Raw genomic sequence first — 23,471 nt, 5'->3', positions numbered from 1 at the left:
CCTGCTCCCCAGAGGCCACCACCGTGCTCTGATTTCTACTACCACACGTTAGTTTTGTCTGTCAAGTGGTGTATTTTGTGTAACAGAAAAGCAAATGGTGAAGCGTATTGCACTTCACAGTGGACTCGAAAATGACAGCTCTTAAGGTGAACTCCATCCTCTTGTGTTCTTTTAAGAAGACAACTTTAACACTTGCGGATTAGAGGTTTTTAAATGTTCTTTTTGATTTATTGAACAACCATTTCTGGCTGCTAAGAAAACGAAGATGCACTTTACCTGAATTGCTTCCTTTTGAAACTCTTCGATGACATTTGGGAAACCAAGTTTACAACCCACCAGTTATGCACTTCAACGACTGACTTTTGTGTTACCCCAGAAGAAGATGACGCTGGGGAAGTGACTGAATTTGAACTGGTGGGAGACTGCTGGCTTGTCCTTAAAATCCAGGTCCAGCCTGCGGGCTGCGGGTGTGTGCGCGCTCGGGGCTCCGCACCCGCTTCCCGCAGGCCCCGGCCAGCCAGGAGCTTTTCCTGCCGGGTTTCCCGTCCAGCAGCGCGCTCGCCCGGCGCGGGCAGGAAAGGATGCGCAGCCCAGAGAGGGCGGGGGCAGATGTGGCCGCTCGCCAAGGTCCCCCGCCCTCCGGGTGCGGCCCTCCGGGTGCCGCCCTCCTCGCGCCTTCGGGGCGGGCCCGGGCGGGGCTGCGGGAACCCGGCGCTGCTGTCCAGGGCGCGCAGTCCTGGGCCGCGGGATGCTCGACGCCCTGCCTCGCGGCCCCTGAGGCCTCCTTCCTGCCACCCTTCTCGTCGCCTCGCTCGCCCCGGCCCGGGCTGCTGCGCCCACCAGTCCGGAGAGGTAAGAAGAGCCTTCCGCGATCCGGCGGGCGCTGCTGGGCCGCGAGGGCTCCCGGTGGCTCCGCCGGGGCCTGGCATTGCGCCCGGACCCTGCCGCCCCTTCCCTCCCCGCAGCCTGAAAGCACAGGTGGACACTCCCGTTCCCTGGACGCTCCCGGTCCCCTGCCTTCGCTTCTTAGTGCTCAGCCTCTGCCGCCGAGGAACGCGCTTGGAAAAGTGTGCCTCTCCGCATCTCGGAGTCCCGGCTTTAACGCGAGCGCGGCTCTCCCCTGGCGCAGGTGTGGCCGAGGGGCTGAGGCTGAAGGTAGCGGGGTGTTGAGTCCCAGTTGGGATGCTAAGCGTTTCAGAACAAGTTTGGGTCTTTCTAAAAAGAAATCCTCTCTGAGATACAAGCATTTCAGAACAGTCCTCATTTTAAGAGGGCTTTGTGCTGGCGACGCGGGCAGGGCTGGATTTCCAAGTATGAACTTGACTTGCGGGCCTTTGGAAAGCTGAGTGGAGGTGGGGAGCGCCCAGCTTCTAGGGAAGCTGCGTCCAGCCTGGGGGACCAGGGTAGAGCCGATCGAATATATAAATAAAGCCTGTTTACACGAGCTGCTTTGGAATTAGGGATTTCCTCCTAATAAATATTATTATTAGATATATACACACACGAGCGTGTGCGTGTTTGTCAGAAGGGTCAAAACTCACTTTGCTTATTTTTATTTTCCCTTTTATTTGGTAAGTCATTGGTCCCATGGACTTTAGCGTAATTTATTTTCTTTTTCGGCAGCTATGAAGACCCTGTAGGGGTTTCTCTTAGCTGGTTTCAGCAAAAACATGGGATCTGAGCTTGGCATGATGCTGTTAGCCATTGAGAATATTCACAACAGATACATTTAAAATTTGTCTGTAAACGTTTTTGTATGTGAATGCTATATAGAAGTATCTTAAAATGTGTATGAAATACACCTAAGTTCTTCTTTTCTCAAAATGATTCTCAAGCCAAACATAAGTAGCCAGTAGTGTATTGGGAACACGTTGGAAGAAAAGCAAGCAAGGTGTAAAAAAAAGGAAAATTAAAGAAGCATGCTGTCTTCTTTAAAAAGTGTAGTGCTTTTTATCCAGCCTTCCATTCCATTCTGGGGTGTTCTGTTAATATCTTCAAATTAATGGTTGAGCTGGTAAAAATTGAGCATTTATTTTCAAAAGTGAGAACATTTTTAAAAACATCCTTATTATGATTTTCAGGTAGGCTGGTGTATTTTATAATTCCATTTCCATTCAGCTCTAAATGTAGATTATCACACAATTCTGTGTTTTACTGGTCATTTTCAAAGAAGGAAAATGTGTTATAATTGCAAAATCAGTTGTGATTAGGAGCTTCTTTAAGCAATGATTGTCAAGGGGAAGCAAGCAATTTGGGAGAAGCAAGTTCAACTTTTGGGAGCTACAGATCACTTGCTCCTCCTTTCTTTTTTTTTTTCTATCTTTTTTTTTTCTGCTTTTTCTCCCCAAGTCTCCCCAGTACATGGTTGTATATTTAGTTGTGGGTCCTTCTAGTTGTGGCATGTGGGACGCCGCCTCAGCATGGCCTGAGGAGTGGTGCCATGTCCGCGCAAAGGATCCGAACCAGAGAAACCCTGGGCAGCTGAAGCAGAGCTCGAAAACTTAACCACTCAGCCACAGGGCCAGCCTTGCTCCTCCTTTCTTTGGTTACTGAGGATCAGTGACTTAAAGGAAGTGTTTAAAGTGCCCTCAGCACCCACACTTGCCCAGGAGACCCAATGATGCTCACCTGCTGTCTTTGGCCAAGTTTCCCATCCCCTCTCAAGGGAAAGATTAGGTCCAATCTATGCTTAATTCCAGCAAAACTGAATTTCCCTTTTTTTGTTAGGGAGGGGAGGGAGCTCTAATCATCTGCATAATTACACTTCAAATCTCTGCTTCCCTTTGAGGAAGTCCAGTATTTCCTTTGTTCAGCTAATTTCTACTGAAAGGAACCTCCTGGGCCAGCCCTGTGGCGCAACGGTTAAATTCCCACATTCTGCTTCAGCGGCCTGGGGTTCGAGGGCCCAGAGCCCAGGTGTGGACCTACGCAGCACTTGCTAAGCCATGCTGTGGCAGGCGTCCCACATATAAAATAGAGGAAGATGGTGGCAGCTGCTGTTAACTCAGGGCTAATCTTCCTCAAAAGGAAAAAAAAAAGCTCGTGGAGACACACCAGTTCTCTTTCCATTGAATTTTTTATTATTTCCATCAATTCTTTACATTCCATTAATTTCTGTCTTATCTAAAGGGATGTAACATACATATATTGGAATATAATATGCTTAGTAAAAATATATTAGCTGTGGATAATGGGAATGTAAACATTAAGAAAATATACATTGTGTTATGTTTAGTAGCCCATAGTTTACTAGACTTTGGTATGAAAAAAGTGGCACTTAAATGCCCTACATCTTATTCTATTACCTAATAGTCTGTTTATATCAAAGTGCCTCTTTCCACAAGTCATTCTGAACCACAGGCCAGCAGGGTCTTTCCTGCCCTCCTAGGTGCTTTGGGAAGATTGCCGCATGAAGTCGTCTGTCTCCTGACGGATACCAGCAGTGGCAAGTATTGGAAGACTGACAGAAGATGATAATTGTTATTTGTGTTTTCTCTTTACAGTGCCCTAAACAAGGGACTCAGGGTCACAGGGAGTTCTGATTTAATTGTAATACCCTGGGTATCTTTTCTAAAGGTCTGATAGTTTTGATGGAGCTCCTAGGCATTAAGAAATGAAGCAATCCTACTAACACACCAATTGTGTAAGAGAGACAGTGTTGGTAAGCCCATTTGTGGAAGCAAGGCAGGTCTACACAGTGCAATGAAACTTTGGCAAAAATTTAGTATATTAATCATTGTGAAATGACTAGCAGATGTATCATTTAGATTGGCTATTGGCTTTGATGAAATTAAGCAAATAATAGCAAACTCTCCATGTAAGGATGTGCTATAAAGAGAAAGACTTGCTGTTTCGCAAAGACAATCTTGGTGTTGGGCATACCTGAATGTTCTTAACAGGTGAGCTATCACGGAACAAAAGGGACATGCAGAATTACAGATCATTTCCCCGGGAAAAATTAGTGTCCTCCTTATTTTGTTTTCAGTATCAACTAGGAAATTTGACTTCTTAGAATGGTTTTGTCATTTCATGATTACTATTTTATGAATCACATTGAACAGAGCCATGTGTTTTTTGAGGTTCTGGTTTCAGGTGTTTTTGAAAAAAAATTCACAATTTGGATGCGAGAAAGGACATGAGGAGACCAAAGACCTGGGATTTTGCTGATCAGAATGAAACAAATGTTGAAAGACTTTTCAAATCGCTTGTTGGTGGTGCTCTGTGACTGCGGTGAGTATTGTGAGCATACTTAATGCTATAGGTGTCAACAAAGAAACATCAGCGTGAGGTTTAGAAATGCATTGATGTCGACCCTGTGTGGAGGAGGCAAGGCAGGGTCTCCAGTGCGGCACCTTTTAGACTGTGACCCTTGCAACCCTGGGTTCTCTTAAGGGACTGCATTTTTGCCTCAAAAAATAGAGCTCATTTCTCAGTTGTCTGCAACTACTGAACCGATAGATTCAACAATGTAATACTCTCTTCTTTTGATGATTTCCAAATAGTTCATAGCAGTTCGTCTAAGCAGTTGATGGTATGAGAGTGGAAATTGTTTTCAAATTGATGAAGAAATTATGATTCAAGAGACAGAGCATCCTGGCTCGTGTCACATCAGTGGCATATCCACTTCATTAGACCAGAGTGTATATTGTTCATTGTGTCCGGGGAATCTCCTTCCCTAGTCTTTTCTTTTTAAGAAGTTTAGTTAAACAAGAGGATGCTTGATTTACTGAAAACCAATCTGGGATTCATTTCTTTTAGAATCGTTGATCCCTACTTAAAAACAGATTGTTCTATGTGTAACAGCCTCATACAAAAAATTATAAAAGTGTCCCTGGTTTCAAAATGGTAAATAAAGACATCAAAGTCTTCTATTTAAATAAAATCTGCTAGGATGTTTGTCATTGTTGAGAGCAAAATATCTCACTGGAATGTAAAAATAAAAGTTGAGTGAGTGTAAAATAGAGCAGAACATAGAAGTTGAGTGCACAAGCTACTGAGGGAAAAGGAGATATTTTCATAGAGCTGGATTTTTTCCCTTCTTCTCCATCAATATCACTTGATGTTGATTAAATATGTTGCTACCAGTTAGTTTTTTTTTAAAAAAACATGCTTATATTGAGACATGAGTTACTTTAAATACAATAAAGGAATGGAGAGAGAAGAAATGAGAGAATAGAGAACACTATACAATCATGCACTCCATAACGAGGTTTCAGTCAACAATGGACCACATATATGACAGCGTTCCTGTAAGGTTAGTACTATATAGCCTAGTGTGTGGGAAGCCATGCCATCTAGGTTTGTGTAAGTACACTCTATGATGTTCACACAATGATGAAATCGCCTAACACATTTCTCAGAACATATCCCCACTGTTAAGCGAGTCGTGACTGTACTGTAGTAGTCAGGATATGATACAACCAAACTGTAGGTTTCCAAATGAGAATGTATTCTTCTTTGTAAAAACAAAGGTTTTAGAGTAAAGTAGCAAGTTCTCTCTTTGCCACTGCTGGTACCCATCAACTGTATCTTTTTTCTCCATTTCCAAGTGAGCACGTGTGTCTCTTTCTTTAGCTGGCTGCCCATCAAATCAGAATCTGATCTGCCTCATTGCCAATCTCTGTCCTTGACAGTAGGCTTTCATTAGTTAGCTAAGGGGTGTATGCCTCTTGATCTTAAAATGCATCTCAGAACCATCCTGCCCCATCAGATTCAAATTAATCTGACCTGTGTTCTCAGTCTTAGTGAGTCATCTCCATCCAAAGGGGAGTATCCCTCAACCTCTGTACTGACTAAGTGAAAAAAAAGAGCTGTATCATATTACGGTTTCCAAGCAAGTGGTGATCAAGCATTCAGGTCTGTCCAAGTTTTATGTATTTTATTTCACCTCATCTTAAATAAGAAATGGGTAAAATGCTGAACTAATTAAAAAAAAACAAACCCAAACCTTTATGTGCCCATATATTCATGTGCTGATTCTAACAATCATTGATTGAATACATGTGAGGTATATTTAAAGACTACCAACCCAAACAACACATTGAGTCTTTTGGACATATAGGATGTGTATGTTATTATTATTAATATATTGTATTATATTATGTATACATATTAAGACTAATAAATTCATACATATGTTGTTTTTCAACCAAAAGGATGCTGCAGCCCCTTAAGTCTAGAATTATTTCTTACTGCAGCCATGGGCCAGCTGATTATTACTTTGCCAAATTCTGTCTCCTTTGATATGTATTTGGATAAGATTCAAAATAGAAACAAGGATTCTTGTGTGTCTGTTTTTTCCACCCTCTACTTCAGCTGCTCAGATAGGTCTTTTTTAAGAAGGTATGATTGATCCTAACTGAGTGATACTTGTGGGCTAGTAGTCATCTCTTCTCTCTAGGCCAATAGGACTTACTGTAATGTCATTAAAATTGTCAAGGGCAAGCCAGGCTACTTCATAAATGGTCACTCTACCCCTTGGATGATCCTTGGAGAATAGTGTCAACATTTCTTATTCCTTTAAACACTTCTGTCTCATACAAACCAAGGGCACTGGTTCCTTTACTGGTGAAAATGCCCAAGTACTTGTCTTGAATATCAGAAAATAATAACTTTGAAGTATATTTGGGATCTTACATTTTAAATAGTCTAGAGCAGTTTATATTATATCATTTAAACCAAGCTTTCTTTCACTTCACTGTAAATCCATTTTCCCCAAATACTTAAACACCAGAATTTGATTACAGTGAGAAAAGTGAGGTGTTGGATTTTTATGTTGAGAGTCGTTACTCTTGCACTGTAGATTTTCATTGCAAATATATTACATTATTCAGTGTTGTGAGTTCAGAGTATTTATCGCTGATTAGTTACTTTAAACATAACCATGAAAGATGAAATGTAGGAACAAGCCCCTTTAGAATGGGAGCAGCACAGTGCCCAGCTCCCAGGATAAGCACTCGGCATCATTTTACATCATCCTTGGCTCAGTTCAGACTTCTCTTGTGTCTAAAATGCTGTTTTCTTCAATGGCACCAATAGTCCTGCTCAAAACACCTTTTTAAAGCCCTTTCTGACCATTTCATTTCAGTTCTTGGAGAAGCTGAATACCTCCTCTTGGGAGAGCCAGGCCATGTAGCGCTAAGCAACCACACGGTGTCTGTGGATTTCCATTATTTCGATGGTGCTAATGGGACGCTGAGGAATGTATCTTTCCTGTCGTTGGAGGCTGACACCAACCAGACTGTTACCACCAAGTACCTTCTGACCAACCAGTCCCAGGGGACGCTCGAGTTTGAGTGCTTCTACTTCAAAGAGGCTGGCAACTACTGGTTCACGATGACTCCGGAAGCAGCAGACAACAGCACTCCCGTCCCCTCGTGGGAGAAAAGTGCCTTTCCCAAGGTGGAATGGCCTGTCTTTCACGTTGACTTAAATAGGACATCCAAGGCAGCAGAAGGTACCTTCCAGGTGGGCCTTTTTACCAATCAGCCACTGTGCCCGTTCCCTGTGGACAAGCCCAACATCTTGGTGGATGTCATCTTCACCAACAGTCTTCCCGAGGCAAGAAAGAGTCAGGGACAGCCACTGGAGATAAGAACTAGCAAGAGGACAGAACTCTCTCAAGGCCAATGGGTTGAGTTTGGCTGTGCACCTGTGGGGCCTGAAGCCTATGTCACTGTGGTGCTGAAGCTGCTTGGCCGAGACTCGGTCATTACCTCCACAGGACCCATTGACCTGGCCCAGAAATTTGGATACAAACTAGTGATGGTGCCGGAACTCACATGTGAGTCTGGGGTGGAGGTGATGGTGCTGCCCCCACCATGCATCTTTGTCCAAGGAGTGGTCGCCGTCTTCAAGGAAGCCCCCAGACGCCCTGGGGAAGCGACCATTCGACTGGCTGAAAACAGCCTGAACTTGGGAGAGAGGAGAACAGTATTCAACTGCACTTTGTTTGACATGGGGAGGAATAAGTACTGTTTTGACTTTGGTGTTTCCAGCAGAAGCCATTTTTCCACAAAGGAGAAGGAGTGCATGCTAATTCAGAGAAATATAGGTTGGTATTGAGATTTAAAAAAAATTTTTTAAATCAAATTGATGCCTTCATGCAATCAAAATTATGATTTTGAATTTAAGTGAACTTAATTTTCTATGAACTATATCATAATTTTTATGGTTTACTCCTCATAATGTCCCAAACGGCATTATCATCCTTATATAAAAAGTCAAGAGTCCCGATAAACAGACCTGGCTGGCCACTCATGTAACCTCTCTAGGTCTCGGTTTCCCCATCAGTAAAGTGGACATAGTAAGAGTATCTACCTCCGAGAGTTGTGAGAATTGAATGAAGGAAATGGATACAGTTCTTAGCATAGTGCCTGGCATATAGGAAGCACCAATAAACATTAGCTATTATTACATTATATTTTAAAAATTATATTATTATGTCACATGGCAAATCCATGGCAGGTACGATCAGAGTTCAAAGCTAAATCCCAAATCGTGTTTAGTAACTTCTGTCTTCCTTCAGCTGAGTACATCTCCTTCCTTAGAGGAAGGAAGTCTGTTTAGTGAGATTACAGGGCAAGATTTTTAAACTTCTTCAAATTCTGGATTCTTTGGGTAATGCCCTAGCTAATCACAGGAAAGGGGGTTATCACCATCCCCTCCACCCCGCATGTTCCTCTGCCTTTCTTTCCCTTTTGCTGGGTGCAGGCCTGGTCTTGGCAAGAGGCTAATCTGGCAGAGATTACCTGGGTCACTTACATATGCTCTTACCTTCATCCCTACTGAGCCTGTGCCCCCTCATGGCCCAAACCTGGGCCATCTTTGTAACTCCAAGTGTATTTTGCTCCAAATTCACCCACATTCTCTTTTTAGAAGACGTCCCCTTCCTTTGACTCTGTCCCCGCCCACTGGCCACTTCCCTGCTTGCACTTACCTCTCTATCTGGCCTAGATTCTGTGGCCCATCCCTTTAATCACCTTCCTACTAATACCGTAAACTCCTCTGCCCTGTTGTTCTTCCGTTGCACCTGCCAGGCCACACCCCAGCTCTGCATGGATGCAGCAATCTGCCAGCCGCCCACTGTACCCAAGCTGGACGAGAAGGTCACACCCAAGCACACTGGGGCCAGTGTGGGTGGGTCATGCCTCTCCTCTCCGCTGGGTTCACCATGCCACCCAGTAAGGCACCTGGTCGGCTCTGCTCCTGTTCCCCACCACAGCTCGTTTAGACCTCCTGCTTTCTCTTTGGACCTCACCTACTCCCTGGCTAACTCTCAGAGCTGACTTTGCCTCTGACCACACAGAGTAGCTGGAAGCCATCAGGTGTGAGCTTCCTCGCCCTCCCACTGAAATCTCTGTAGACCTACAGGCATCGTCCCATCCTCTCCCCCTTCTTTGCTGTCACCGGAGGAGAGGCGTCATTCCTCCGGTGCAATGTCAACCCTCCCCTCCACTGTGGATCCCAGCCTCTCCGCTCATTTCAGGAAACTTGTGTTAATCGTTATCCTCTCTCTCTCCTGTCTTTAACTGTCCCTCTTTACTGGCTCATTCCCATCAACTTTGAGATGTACTTAATTTTCTTATCTAAAAACAAAACAGACCCAGCCCCTCAACCCCTGGTTCTCCAACAATTAAGACCCTCTTTCTCTCTTCCTTTTATAGTCCAGGTTCTTGAAAAGGTTGCCTACACTTTGGGGTTCATTTCTTCACTTCACATTCACTTTTCAACCCACTCGAAACCCACACCCCTCCCTTGAAAATGGTGTCACTAAAGCAGCCAGCAGACGACTTCCAGGTCTCCAAATCTGGGGGTGCTTTTCAGTCCTCCGTATCTTCATTGACCTTGATTCCGTGACCTCATACTCACCTTGTTTACCTCCTACCTCCGTGGCTGTCTCCTTTGCCTGCCAGTTCCACCACCTCCTCTCATCCCTTCAGTGTTGGACTTCTGCATTGTTTTACTCCTCACACACTTCCTAAGTGATTACTGTCCTGGCCAACGACTCCAGATTGGCGCCTCTCCCCTGCATCCAAGAGCTGCTGAATAGCTGTCACCCCTCAGATGGCTCCCAGGCACCTCAAAAGCAATGTACCTGGAATTGGATTCATCATCTTACCCCCAATCTTGCTCCTCAGTGCTGGACTCCACCTCCCATCTCATTGTTCAAACCAGAAACCCAGGCGTCTTCCTCTTCTCCTTCAGCTCCTATGAATAATAAATCACTAAGTCCTATGGATTTTTGTCCCCTTGGGGCCTGAAGATAGTGTGTAAATAACGATTTACAGCAAATATATAATAGATGTTGCCAAAAATGATTATTTATGATTTTCATTTATCCTATTTAGTGTGAATGTTTATATTTTTCTCTGCAGAAATGTTAATGCGTTTGGTTATGGGATGCTGCCTGAGATCCCGCTAGGGGAGTGTTAGTAATATACAGCACAGGCACTGTAATAACTTGAAAAAATCGAAATTGAGAAATTCTAAATTCTGAACACATCTGCCCCAAGAGTTTCAGATAGGGAGTATGGACCCTGTATCTCAAGGCCAAAAATATATATATTTGAGTTGAGAATTATTATTGATAGAGGGTATAAATTCATATTCACATATTTTTATTTTTTTACTTATTTTTTGACAAAAATTGTACATATTTAATACATAGTTTTCTTGATATTTTAACATTTTTGGCCGTCTTTTTGTTTCTCCGAATAGATGATCTTGTTTTTCCTTCATAATGACTAAACAGGAGCTTTTTACCAAGAATAGGAGTGCTGTCACCCCTGTCATTTTGTTCTTATTTGTAGCTGTTTGCGATAATGGTTTTATCTTTAATCCTTTGCTGAAATCGGTTTAAGCCACTTGTCTACTTTGTGAGTTAGTTTACCTAAAACTAGAAAATATAATTTAAAAATCCCTGTAAGCAGACCCTTGGATGCTGTAATACTCGTCACTTCCATGAAAGTGAATGAACCAGTAAAACCCTTTCATTCAGTGCAGCTCCCCCTCTTCCTCTGGGATCCCTTTAGGACAGCTGACGTGCTGTATGTGACCATGTGACATGATAAAGCTAACATTTATATAGTGATTACTTTGCATGAGGCACTGGTCTCAGTGCTTTATGAATATTAACCCATTTAATCTTCATAGCAGCCCTATGAGTTAGGGCTGTCAATTTTATAGGTGCAGAAATGGAGGCACCGAAAGGTTAAGTAACTTGCACAAGGTCAATGGTGGTTAAGTGGCTAAACCACCACTGGTGGTTAGACTGGCTCGACAGTTTGCTTTTACCACTATTCTATGGTGCCTCCCATATAATCAGCTGTCCACCCATGTATTAAACAATATAAAGCTTTTAGATTAAAAAAAGTTCTAATATTTTCCTCCTTGTCTCACGGGTTCATCTTGTGCTGCCCACCCCCTTGAGCGACATATAACTCACTTTGGAGTCCACTGGCCAATATAGGTGAGCCTTGTTCTGTGACCAGAAAATCTGAGCTGCTTATCCAGGAGACTTTGCTCCTACTGCTGCTTGTAGCTACTCACTCATGTCAGTAGAATCTTCTTATAAGCATGTTTTGTTTAGTTACCTTAGTCTTTTGAGCGAAATGTCTTGCAGATGTGAATATTTCATAGGCTGCATTCCTTCAGATAGTCTTGGGGTGGAAACAATCTCCCTTCTCCTATTCCAGAAAAATTTTGCTCATTCAGAATTAATATCCTCTCGAGTGGCCTGAAAGGTATTTATCCTGGCAAACAGGTTTGTTATGGAGTGTGAACGCATGTGTGGACATCTAAACAGGACGAAACAGACAGCCTTCCATTCATAAAGTTAAGACTATTTGGAATATTGGTCATCTTGCTCTTCATTTCTAAAACATGAACTACAGTTATTTAATTACTTCCCATTTTGCCAAGTATTTCCCTCAAAGTTATTAGTAGAAATCTTCAGGGAACAGATAGAGTTACTTAAGGCATTTTTTTATTTGCCTGATTAAATTTTTCCATTGCTTTATTTTAATGTTTTCCTGTGTTTCTTATTTGATTAATTTGATCTGGAATAAAAAGACAAAACGTAGCTTAAATGTTTGCTTATTTTCACTGTTGATTATCATATAAGCTGTGATTTCACTTTCAAGGGCAAAGGACACAACATTTCAAAATGAGATTTTTGACATTAAGATTCAAGCTTTTATTAAAACTTTCATTTTTTTCTGGCACCTACTAATGAAATTTTTGTTTTCCGTTTGGCAAATGACTTTCAGTATTTAAATAAATTACATTTATGTAAAGTAAAGGCAGAGTTAAGAAAGAATAACAGAAAGATTCTCAGCTTTTGTAATTCTCCCTTTTGTGGTCTTAAATATGAGCACAAGGGAAGGATAAACTATACATTGACTTAATTTTCAATTTAGATTTCACAGTAGTGGAATTCCTAGTAGATATTTGAAAAATAAATCATAATACTTTAACTTAGAGAGACTTTAATATGAGAGTCCCAAAGCTTTGCGAGCACTGGGGGCTTAGTGTCTGGACAGCTCTGAAGCTTGAGGACAAAGCTGGCTCATTGTTCTACCCTTTGAGAAGCTGCAGTGGGATCTGGGAGGCACAGAACCGATATTGTGTTCAGTTGGACCTCTGGATGGAACATAATTACCACACCTCAGTTGATGGGAGTCCAGGATACTGGTTTGTAATGCTCCCACTCTTGTGAAGATCCCAGAAACTTTTAATTGCTGTGAAGAACTCATATTCCATGAGTCACTCACTCCAAAGATTGCACCACTTGGCTCACCTGAGAATGTCTCTGCCCTCCACGTTCTCCTCATGTTTTCATAGTGCTTTATATACCTTTGACTGTGGTATGAGTTTTTTTTCCATAAAGGATGAAGAAGGGCTTTTATGCAGAGGTTGTTTTGGTGCCTAGTGTTGGCGTGACCTGATGGGTCTTGGGGCTGGATGGGTGCTGATAGAGTAGGCAATTAGGATTATTTTTTAAGAGGGGACTACTCAGTTATTCTATCTGGGAGTGGTTGCACCTATGCTTGGAAGAGAAGTTTGCATTTATCAAGCAATAATGACTGTTTGGGGAGTGTTTTTTATGTATTTTGAAGCTCTGGTCTTGTGAGGGTTGTTAAGTCTCCTCGCTGAATTGACCCTTTTATCTCTATGTATTGTCCCTCTTTATCCCTGGTAGTATTCCTTGTTCTGGCATCTACTTTGTCTGACGTTAATATAACCACTCCAGTTTTCTTTTGATTGATGTTCACAAGGTATAACTTCTTCCATCCTTTTACTTTTAACCTATTTATGTATTTGTATTTAAGGTATTTTCTTTAAACAGCATGTAGTTGGGTCATGCTTTTTTATCCAGTCTCACAATCTGTCTTTTAATTGGTGTCTTTAGATTATTTATATTTACTGTAATCATTGTATGGTTGGATTAAGATCTACCAGCTTTTTTTCTTTTTAAGATTTTATTTTTCCTTTTTCTCTCCAAAGCCCTCCGGTACATAGGTGCATATTTTAGTTGTGGGTCCTTCTAGTTGTGGCATGTGGGACCCCGCTTTAGCATGGCTTGATGAGCAGTGCCATGTCCATGCCCAGGATCCGAACCAGCGAAACCCTGGGCTGCCGCAGTGGAGCGTGCCAATTTAACCACTCGGCCACGGGGCCAGCCCCAAGATCTACCATATTGGTAGTTTTATATTTGTTCCATCTGTTCTTTGTTTCTTTTCCCCCTTTTTTCTGGCTTCTTTTGTATTAATTGAATATTTTTTATGGTTTACTTTAGACTGTTGGTTTATTGTTTCTACCTTAAAATGTTTTTTAGTGGTTGTCCTAGAATTTGCAATATTCATCTTTAATTGCTTTCAGTCTGCCTTCAAATAATGTTATATTGCTTCACATGTAGTGTAAGGGTCTTGTGACAGTACACTCCCAATTCATTCCTCCCATTCTCTGTGTGATTGTTGTCATACATTTTACTTTATATGCCCTATAAACACATAATACATTCCTGCTATTTGACAGTTACTTGTATAAGAGACTATCTGATATTGTCCCAGACCTCTTGTGTATTCTATTCTGTTTTGTTCACTCTTTTTCTTCCTTTTTGTGTTTCAGTTTTCGTGATTTCTATTGATCTGTATTCAGAGTCACTGCTTCTTTCCTCAGCTGTGTCGAGTCTCCTGGTGAGCCTCTGGAAGGCATTCTTCATCTCTGTTAGCACGCTATTCATTTCATTCCACTTGATTCTTTTAAGCTTATGAATCTTTGATGAAATTTTCCATCTGTTCATGCATCTTGCTCATGTTTTCCACTAAAGTCTTTAACATATTAATTATAGTTATTTTAACTTCTCTCTTTGATAGTTCCAATATCTGGGTCACATCTGAGTCTGGTTCTCTTGATTACTTTGTCTCTAGATGGTTTATGGTTTTTTTCTCGCTTCTTTGTGTATCTCACAATTTTTGTTTGAAAGCTGGACATCTTTTTTAGAATTGTAGACACCGACAGATAGTATTTATGCCTGGAAATGGGCATACCCTGTTTTTGCTAGGCCTTTAGTGTGGGGATTGGGTCAATGTGGTAAGGAATTGGGGCTGTTTGGGCTTTTGCTGTTGCTATGGCTACCTTCAGTGCATGACAGAGTTCAAAATTTTCTAATGTTACTTTGTGATTAGGGTAGGAGTTGGGTTGCCAGAGGGTTTTTCTCCATGCTTCTGTTGCACCCTCAGCTTTAGGCTTGAGCCTGTACATCAGAGAGGTTTTCCTGTCACTCTTGCCCCTGCCTCAGCAGTAGACTGTTGTTACTTGATACGTGGTAATTGCTGGCCTGGTGCAGCATGGGGGTCGGGCAATGGGTGTGGGAGAGCATCCTCTTGTTCCAGTTCAGCCTTAGTCTCAGGCAAGTGCTGTGCCCCAAAGTCTCAGTGATGGGGCCTTCCTGATGATCCTGCCCCTCCCCAGTGGTAGAAGCTCTCTCATAGTCTGGGCCCAGGATATTGTCTGCTCCTCCCTGGGGTGAAGGATTTTCTTCCTTCTCCATTCCGTAGTGGCACTGAGTTTCAACCAGTGCTCTTAGAGTTACAAGGTTTGCTGCCTTGTCCCCAGTGGTCGAGGCTTTTGTTGATAGAGCAGATGTGGAGGAGGGTCTGGGTGAGGTCTGTGTCTTTCCCACAGCGCTGCTCCTTCCCTGCTTGGGCTTCCATCACAAGGGAGGCTTTCTCTGCTCTCAGTCCTTGTGAGCATCTGCTGAGATCCGGGAAGAGCCTGCAAATGGGTACAAATTCCCCCTGCATATGTGGCTCCCAGGGGTCCTATATTCCCATGCTAGCCCATGCTAGGCCTCTAGCAGTTCATTACATTTTTAGATGACTTCTCACCAGCTTATATGAGGCCTGGTGTCTGCCCCAGGTAAGCAGTGTTTGCATCCTGTCTTTCCTTATATTCCAGGCTAGTTGGTGGCCCTGTGATCTTACCTCTGTGGGGTTCTAGGAAGGTTAGTGTTTTGTAGATTATATAGCCTTTCTTTGTGTTAAGGGTAGGAGCAACACTCTTTTCCAGCTTTTTCACATCTTTAGGAATGTTTTTATTTACTGACTTTTCAAGACCTGAGATTTGAGTTGGCTGCTTCATTTGGGTACAGTTAAAGTCTGATTCTCAAATGAACTAGCATTAAAAGCATGGCTAATGTCCTTGCAGAAACTTGGGGACTGTGGCAGCCGTGGAGCCAGTGTAGTGCCACATGTGGGGATGGTGTCAGAGAGCGTCGCCGCGTGTGCCTGACTTCCTTCCCCTCCAGACCTGGCTGCCCCGGAATGTCCTCGGAGACCTCCCTGTGTTCCCTGGAGGAGTGTGCTGGTAGGTATTCTGCCTTCAGGAGTCTCTCCTCAGAGCCTCCATCTGAGAGATTCTTGAACCCAAGCTGCCTGAAAGTCACCAGTCTGAGTTCGGGGGTGGACTCATTAACGTTCTGTTATTGCTGTTGGCTGTACTAACCCTGTATTCCTTAGTGTGTCTATGACTGGGAGTAACTGGCCAGTGGGATGACAGGGCATTTACCACTGTGGAAGATCAGGAAATGACACGGAAATCTATCTAACTTAAAACTTCAGATATATTAAATAATTTTTAAAAATACAAAAATGGGTGGGATGATCATTTCTTCCCAAGAGTTTTTTTGTTTTGTTACTTCTCCCCACCAAAACTGTGGGAAAATATTCAAAAGGTTTTCTTCTCCTTATCATCCCAGAGAAGCCCTAGGGGACCACACAGATGGTTATTTGTCAGAACGAGGCAAGACAGCTTGTCTTGTCCCTTGAATGGCTCTACATGTGTTCCATACCACCCCTACCCAGGAGAAGGTGGGGAGATTTCTTCTTTCCTTCACCTGGAGACTGACTTTTCCTTAATCGTCTAAGCATCTTGAAGGTACACACTGGTAGATGCTCAATAAGTGATGTGAATGGTCCATAGATGTGATGCTCACATGACTTAGTTAGCTGCATCCCATTCATTTGGCATAGGTTATAGTAATAAAGGCTCCTTGCTCGTCCCACACACCATCCCACCTTCTGATATACAATCAGCCCTCCACTTAGTTGGCTGGCCTTTGCTCTGGTCCCAACTCTCAGATAAAGTCATTCTGTCAAGTCCTGCCTTCTTCCACTGTCCAGTTCCAGGTTAAAAAACCATCCCTAGTTCCTTTTCCCTTTGGGATAGGGAGAAGTTAGGTGTTTTTCTGTGTTTGGCTCTCAACACAACTTTTGGCTAAGGAGCACCTTTTAGCCAAAACCACAGGCATCTGGCTACATCTTGGCCAGTGTCCCGACCTGTGGCCTTAGAAAATCATTGTTGCTATCTCGTCTTTGCAGCCAATACTGTAGGCTTTGTTCTCTTTATTCTAGCATCCTGAGGATATTCTCACTTCCGTGTTTTCCTATTACAGCCTCAGGCCCAGGCTCTTCTCCTAGCCCTCACCCTGCCCCTCTTCTTTCATAAGCCCTGGGCCCCACCCTGAATTGTTCTTTCTCCAGTTGTGTCTCATGCTGTTGTCTAAGGCTCTCTTCTCTGTCTGCTCTTTTCAAGTCCTCTTCACTTTCCACAGCTCCTTCCTTGTGTATAACTTCCTCCACATATGCCTGCTCCTCTCAATTCTGGGAGAACAGAATCGGGTTAAGATATTCCATGTAGAGTTCCATAATACTAAGATGAACTTAAAATTAATTGCCACTGGCTTCTACTGCACCCTTGGAAGTGACAGCAGTGTCAACCATTTATTGACCATCTGCTATGTGCCAGCACTTTAAATACATTAGCTCACTTACAGCTCACAATAATTCTATAAGGTAAGGATTATTATGTTGGGCTCAAATCTTGAGAGCTTGCTGCCTGCCAGGCATTTTTCTAAGTGCCTTGAACATATGAAGTAGGTACATCATGATCTCCACATACAGATGAGGACTCGGTGGCCCAGAGAGGGTAAGTGACCTGCCCGAGACCATAAAGCTAGAAAGCAGGGACCTAGATATGACACCTATCTACTAAGCTACCTATCTTGAATAATTGCCTTAATATACAAGCCAGTCTAGCTTTCTAGAAGCACCAACAGCCTGGAATTTGCAATCATTTTTAGGATATGTGGTATTATTTCATGTTCTGGCATCTCAACTCTTTAATTCCAGGTGGGAACTAGAAATTTGTACATTCTAAATTAGTGAAAAGGGTAAGTGCTACAGGTACCCTACTTCTACTCTAAGTGGTCCTCAGTTAAATGCTTACATTGGTAAAAATGGTCATTTCTTCCAAGTGTTCTCTTTTTCCTATTCAACCTATTTTCCGCTCTTTGGAAATCTAAAGATCTGTCTGCAGGCCGCTTAGCATCAGGAAATCTCCATCACTTTTGGTGAAGGGGGAAAGGCTAGATGAGGCAGAGATGGGCGAGGTCCGCAGCTTTTGGGCTTTCCTCCAGCCATAGTTTTGCAGGGAACCAGCCAGAGTCAGAGATGACAGCTAAGTAAGGGGTTCCATAATGTACCGGAGCAATGCTGCTACCCACTGACCTAAGCAGCCACTGCAGATGGAAGAAGTGATGAGTCAGCAATCAAGTCTGTCATCATTCAACTATTTTCACTTGGTTGAGAGTTTAGAGTTTTGTTTGGCTTTGAAAGGATATTTTTGTGCCAAAGTCTGAGGGTAGTTCTGTATTAATTTGGTCCGTCTTGTTCAATACAAGAGTGGGAGGATCCAATAGCCCTTGTACCCACGTTCTGTCTGGTGGGATATTGATCATTTTGCGGTTACCTTTTTAATAATGAATCAATTAATTAATCTAACATTTATTGAGTATCAACTATGTGCAAGTTACTGTGACTGGGTTGGGACTATATGGATAAGACATGTCCCTGTCTGGAAGGGGCTTATGATATAGTAGCTCAGCAGACATATAAACAGGCACAATACACAGTACAATAGAGAGCCTACAATGATGAAGGTATCCACAGCTTGCTATGGATGCTTACAGGGGTGATAACGTATGCTGGGAACACCTCCGCTCTTGGAGGAGGTGATAATTGAACTGAAGTTTGAAAGCTGAGTAGGTGTCACCAGGTGAAATAGGTGAGAAGGGAAATTTTAGCAAAGGGAGCAATGGAGGAAAGCATGGAAGAAAGTGGCACATTAAGAGACCCAGAGGATGGAAAATGGTTTCATGTGGCTAGAGGATAGTGTGTCAGGAGGGAGTGGTAAAAACGAGGCTGGACAGGTAGGCAGGAGACAGATTCTGAGGGGCTGTGAAGGTTTGGACCTATATTCTAGAGAGATCTCTCGGCTGTAGTGTGGAATATAAATCAGAAGGGGTAGGGGTGGCAGCAGCAAGGCCTGTTAAGAGTTCTTCACTAACCCAGGTAAGAAATGAAGCACTGGCAATGGGGATGCAGAGGAGAGAGGGATTCCAAGACTCTGATGTGGTGAGTGATGGAGAGGGAAGCATCAGGGATGAAACCCAGGATTCTGGTACTGGCAACTGCATGGACAGCAGGGCCATGCCGTTGAGATTGGACATATCGTACTGGGGGGTTCTGGGGGGAGGATGATGAGTCTTGGGCATGTGGAGGTGAAGGTGTCTGGGATGCTGATGGAGAGAGCAGAGCTATTGCAGCCAGGATGAGATCTAGATCTCCCTGGCTCCAAAGTTCATGTTCTTCTCTCCAGTTAGTTAAGTGAATGTTATCATTGAAACCAAGAAGAGAAAAACTCACAGGAAGTGTCAAGACAGTAACCAGTGCTGCAGCAGTCAAGGAATATCAGGACAGAGCGCCTTTGCATTTGTCGTTTGGCTATTAGATCATTAATGACCTCGACAGGACCCGTTTCATTGGAATCCTGGGGACAGGTTGCAGGAGCCAGAGGCGACGATGTGGAAGCAGTAAGTCAGCAAATGTGGACTCCTCTTTCTGTAAGCTTGGCTAGGAATACCAGGAGCAAGATACAGCTATGGCAGTAGTGAGAGGGTTCTAGAAAGGTCTTTACAAAGTGAGAAGAGCTTGAGCATGTTTCTGTGGAGCTGCACAAAGGAGAAGCTGGAGATAATTGGTACCAAGGGACGATCCCCCTGGAGAAGGGTGGCCTAGAGAGTACTGGGCGGACTTGCTTTATAAGAAGAGACTTCTCCCACTAATTCCATAGAGAAAGAGGTAAGTAGAGATGTGCCTGCTGCTAAGTTTATGGGGGAGGAGAGGATGGCAGAAGAAGTTGGGAATGTACTTGCCTGATGGTGTCTATTTTTGTGACCTAGCAGACTGCCAAGGAAGGGGATTAGGTGGGGGCGTGAGGAAAGTGGTGAAACTTTGAGGCAGTTTTATTGGAATGGAAGATGGAAGAGAGAATTGCTTAGGGAGCCATGGACGGAGTTATGGGCAGCCGAGGTTGGGCGCTGTCAGTGCGTAGAGGCACTGGCCTGCATGGGTGCATTATTTTCTCCACCAGAGCTCAGGGCCTGGGTGCAGCAGCTGAGAATCTGCTGGGATTCCCACACCCACATTCCTGGATTTATCTAGGGATGGACTTTTGCTGCAGAGCAGGGAAAGGGCTATAGCTCAGTATTAGTGGCCAGAGAGTTGAGGTTTTGGCAGGAGAATGGTTTAAGTGATGGATCATGGGTGTAGGGAGAGAAGTGAGGCCAGGAGGTGGCTGGCAGATTGGGAGAAAATGCAAGGGTTGGGGAATCTGAAGTTGCAGTGAGGTTGAATACCCAGTGTAGTAATCATGAGTGAAGGAGAGGGGAGGATACAGCCAGAAAGTGGGCTGTGAAGTTCAAGATTTCAGAAGAGGAGCAGCTGCAGACAACGGAAAGGTATGACATGTTGGATGGACACTGAAGCACTGGGACTCAAGTAGGACTCAAGTACTAGTGACTGATGGCTGCCACGAGGTTGGCAGATAACAGAGTTGAAGGAGGAGTCGGGGGGCAGTTTGGGTGGATGGCACGGGCATCAAAAGAGTAGAAGTTTTATACAGAGGTGAAAGAGTTGGTTGAAAATGGCAGTCAGGAATGAGGAGACAGGATACACCCTACTTCTGGCCCTGTTTGCTTATAAAGTATGTGTCACAGCTTCCACCCAAGAGGGTGGGCAGGGGGAAGCTGTGTCCTGCAGGATATTCCGTCTTCAGGTAAGGCAAGGAGGCAAAGGGAGTGTTTGGTGGAGAGATTCCGGATGTTGAGGAGGTTGGTTACCACAGGGTACAGTAGAAAGGAGAGGGGAGAGTGGGAGAGTGTGGGTCTAGCAGATGACGCAGAGAGCTGGTGGTGATAAGAGAGTAGGCAAGAAGAGAGAGGACAGGTGACTGGAAGGGCTTGAATGGAGGACAGTGACCACGGAGGAAAGGGAGATGAGGCCTGGTGGCATTAGGTGGTCTCAGGTTCCCAGGTGTTTCGGTGGCAGTACAGCCTGAGGCCCCGCTGGCCTCTGAGCCTTGCTGAAACATTTTGATGACTGTGGGACAAACCAGTTTGAGAGAGCAGAGAAGAAGAGGAAAACTCAAGGCCACATGGAAGGGAGGAAGGGAAGTGGACAGCTGAAAATAGAGGAATGAGAAAGCAGAGGCTTCAACATTTACGAAAGACAGTTCCTGGGTATTAGAAGGGAGGAATGAATTCTGTTGTATTACCGAAGATCTTCTTTCACCTATCAATTTCTCTCGAGATGTGCAAATTTAGGTACAACCTACCTAAATTATTTTGCATTTCAAGTTTTATACTTGGTAGGAATTTTCCAACGTGCATCTCAAAGGTACATTTAACTACAGATATCCCATGTTTACATCATTGTAAGCAAAAACCTGGATTTTACCTTGAAACTTTCCTCATGCTACTTCTTTGTGAAAAATGTGAGACAAGTGTCAGCAGGAGCCCCCGAGTCCAGGAATCACCTTAATTGTGGCTTATCTGGTCACCTCACTTACATGGGTCTCTGTTTCTTAGTTTGGCTTAAGCTGCCAGCAGAGATGCAGATGTAGGACCAGAAATCTTTGTCCTTAGAAAAGCCTCTCAGAGACCTGAAAACCACCAGAGAAAACACTACTAGAGAATACATTTGTTCTTGCCTTTTTTGTAGCTTTCCGGCCATCCAGCCCGTCTCCTCTTCAGCCGCAGGGCCCGGTGAAGTCCAACAACATCGTGACGGTCACTGGGATTTCGCTGTGCTTGTTCATCATCGTGGCCACCGTCCTCATCACGCTGTGGAGGAAGTTCGGCCGCCCCCCCAAGTGCAGCACCCCCGCTCGGCACAACTCCCTCCACTCGCCCAGCTTCCGGAAGAACTCAGATGAGGAGAACATCTGCGAGCTGAGCGAGCAGCGCGGGAGCTTCTCGGATGGGGGTGACGGGCCTGTGGGGGGCCCGGGGGACATGGGCATCCCTCTGACCTACAGGCGCAGCGTGCCGGCCACTCCCGAGGACGACGCTTCCGGCAGTGACAGCTTCCAGTCCAACGCGCAGAAGATAATCCCACCGCTGTTCAGCTACCGCCTTGCCCAGCAGCAGCTGAAGGAGATGAAAAAGAAAGGCCTGACAGAAACCACCAAGGTGTACCACGTGTCTCAGAGCCCCCTGACAGACACGGCCATCGACGCCGCCGCCGCCGCCGCCGTCGCCCTCTTAGACTTGGAGAACCCGGAAGAAGCTGCCGCAAACAAGTTCAGGATCAAATCCCCGTTTCTGGACCAGCCCGCGGTCAGCGCCGGGGAGAGGCCTCCCTCCAGGCTGGATGTCGGGGTCTCGCAGGCCACTTGTGCCGTGAGCCCCAGCCAGACCGTGATCCGCAAATCCCAGATGAGGCACGTGGGCAGCAGAGGGGGGCTGTCGGAGCGGAGCCACCCCAGGAGTTCCCACTTCCGGAGGACAGCCAGTTTCCACGAGACCAAGCAGGCGCGGCCCTTCAGGGAGAGGAGCATGTCCACCCTGACCCCACGGCAGGACCCCGCCTACAGTTCTAGGACGCGGACCTGGGACCAGGCAGAAGACAGGTTCAGGCCTCAGAGTCGGGGTGCTGCCGCGCTTCCTGAGAAACTGGACCATTTCCAAGGGGCAGGTGGAACCGCTGGTCCACTAAGCCCCCTCCCTAAATCCTACACCTTGGGGCAGCCCACCAGGAAGCCAGACCTAGGGGATCGTCAGGCGGGATTGGTGGCAGGAGGCGAGAGAACAGAGCCTCACAGAGCTCGGCGGGGACCGTCCCCCAGTCACAGGAGTGTCTCAAGGAAGCAGCCCTCCCCCACTGCCCCCAAAGATAGCTACCAGAGGGTCAGTCCTCTGAGCCCTTCTCAATGTCGGAAAGACAAGTGCCAGAGCTTCCCGGTGCACCCCGAGTTCGCCTTCTACGACAATACACCATTCGGCCTCACTGAAGCCGAGCAGAGGATGCTGGACCTCCCGGGATATTTTGGGTCAAATGAAGAGGATGAAACCACAAGTACTCTTAGCGTGGAGAAGCTGGTCATCTCGACCAAGAGTCAGCCTGAGACTTGACACAACTGGGGTCCTTTGCTCAGGTTGTGGTACCAGCTGCTCACATTGTTGTGCGGACTGTTTTGTATAATTGTTTGTGCAGGAGGACAGAATGTGGGGAGGAAGTAACTCACACAGACCAGCATGTGTGTGTGCACCTGTGTTTGAATTTATAAGGAAGAAGTTATTCATCCTGAACCTTTCCCTTTGTAATCCTATTTCTATTGGTTTATTCCTAATAACAATGATAATAAAATTTAAACAAGAGTGAAATAGGGCTTGGTGTCTCATGTGGATATGAAAGATGACAAGATGTGACTTGTGAGGATGAAATGCTTTGAAAAGTTCATTTGCCAATTCCAACCTGAAACAGAAATCTGGGAGTCTCAACTATAAAAGGGCTGGAACAAAGCAAACTTGCTAATACAACCCTGAATGGTAATTTATTAAGTTGTAA

General features: G+C 44.7%; 2 protein-coding genes across 9 annotated transcripts in view; both read left to right on the top strand.

Annotated features, from left to right (window-relative positions):
* The window catches only part of LOC138918369 (phosphatidylinositol 3,4,5-trisphosphate 3-phosphatase TPTE2-like), a 444,167-nt gene that overhangs the window by 215,055 nt on the left and 205,641 nt on the right, over positions 1-23,471 (top strand). The gene's annotated exons all lie outside the window — the stretch shown is intronic.
* Positions 545-23,287, top strand: LOC100146573 (thrombospondin type-1 domain-containing protein 1). Of its 8 annotated transcripts, none has more exons than XM_070240263.1 (6): positions 660-852; positions 3,389-3,445; positions 4,080-4,230; positions 7,088-8,053; positions 15,712-15,870; positions 21,624-23,287. In XM_070240263.1, the coding sequence occupies exons 3-6, from the start codon at positions 4,173-4,175 to the stop codon at positions 23,033-23,035; spliced, it is 2,595 nt and encodes an 864-aa protein (XP_070096364.1). In that variant the 5' UTR covers positions 660-852; positions 3,389-3,445; positions 4,080-4,172; the 3' UTR covers positions 23,036-23,287. The 8 variants fall into 8 exon arrangements, with proteins under 8 accessions (XP_070096363.1, XP_070096371.1, XP_070096369.1 ...); XM_070240264.1 differs by having other exon boundaries at positions 669-852; positions 3,389-3,449; XM_070240262.1 differs by having other exon boundaries at positions 545-852; positions 3,389-4,230.

Source organism: Equus caballus, chromosome 17 (assembly GCF_041296265.1).
Source record: "Equus caballus isolate H_3958 breed thoroughbred chromosome 17, TB-T2T, whole genome shotgun sequence".
Taxonomy (NCBI): domain Eukaryota; kingdom Metazoa; phylum Chordata; class Mammalia; order Perissodactyla; family Equidae; genus Equus; species Equus caballus.
This window is presented reverse-complemented; position numbering and strand designations above follow the sequence as displayed.

What these genes read in the sequence shown, in the direction of transcription:
- LOC100146573 (XM_070240262.1), top strand. Translation starts at nt 4,173, where the DNA reads ATGAAACAAATGTTGAAAGACTTTTCAAATCGCTTGTTGGTGGTGCTC. An exon ending in GGTGGTGCTCTGTGACTGCG is followed by an intron (nt 4,231 to 7,087) that starts GTGAGTATTGTG and finishes ATTTCATTTCAG; the next exon opens with TTCTTGGAGAAGCTGAATAC. An exon ending in GCTAATTCAGAGAAATATAG is followed by an intron (nt 8,054 to 15,711) that starts GTTGGTATTGAG and finishes ATGTCCTTGCAG; the next exon opens with AAACTTGGGGACTGTGGCAG.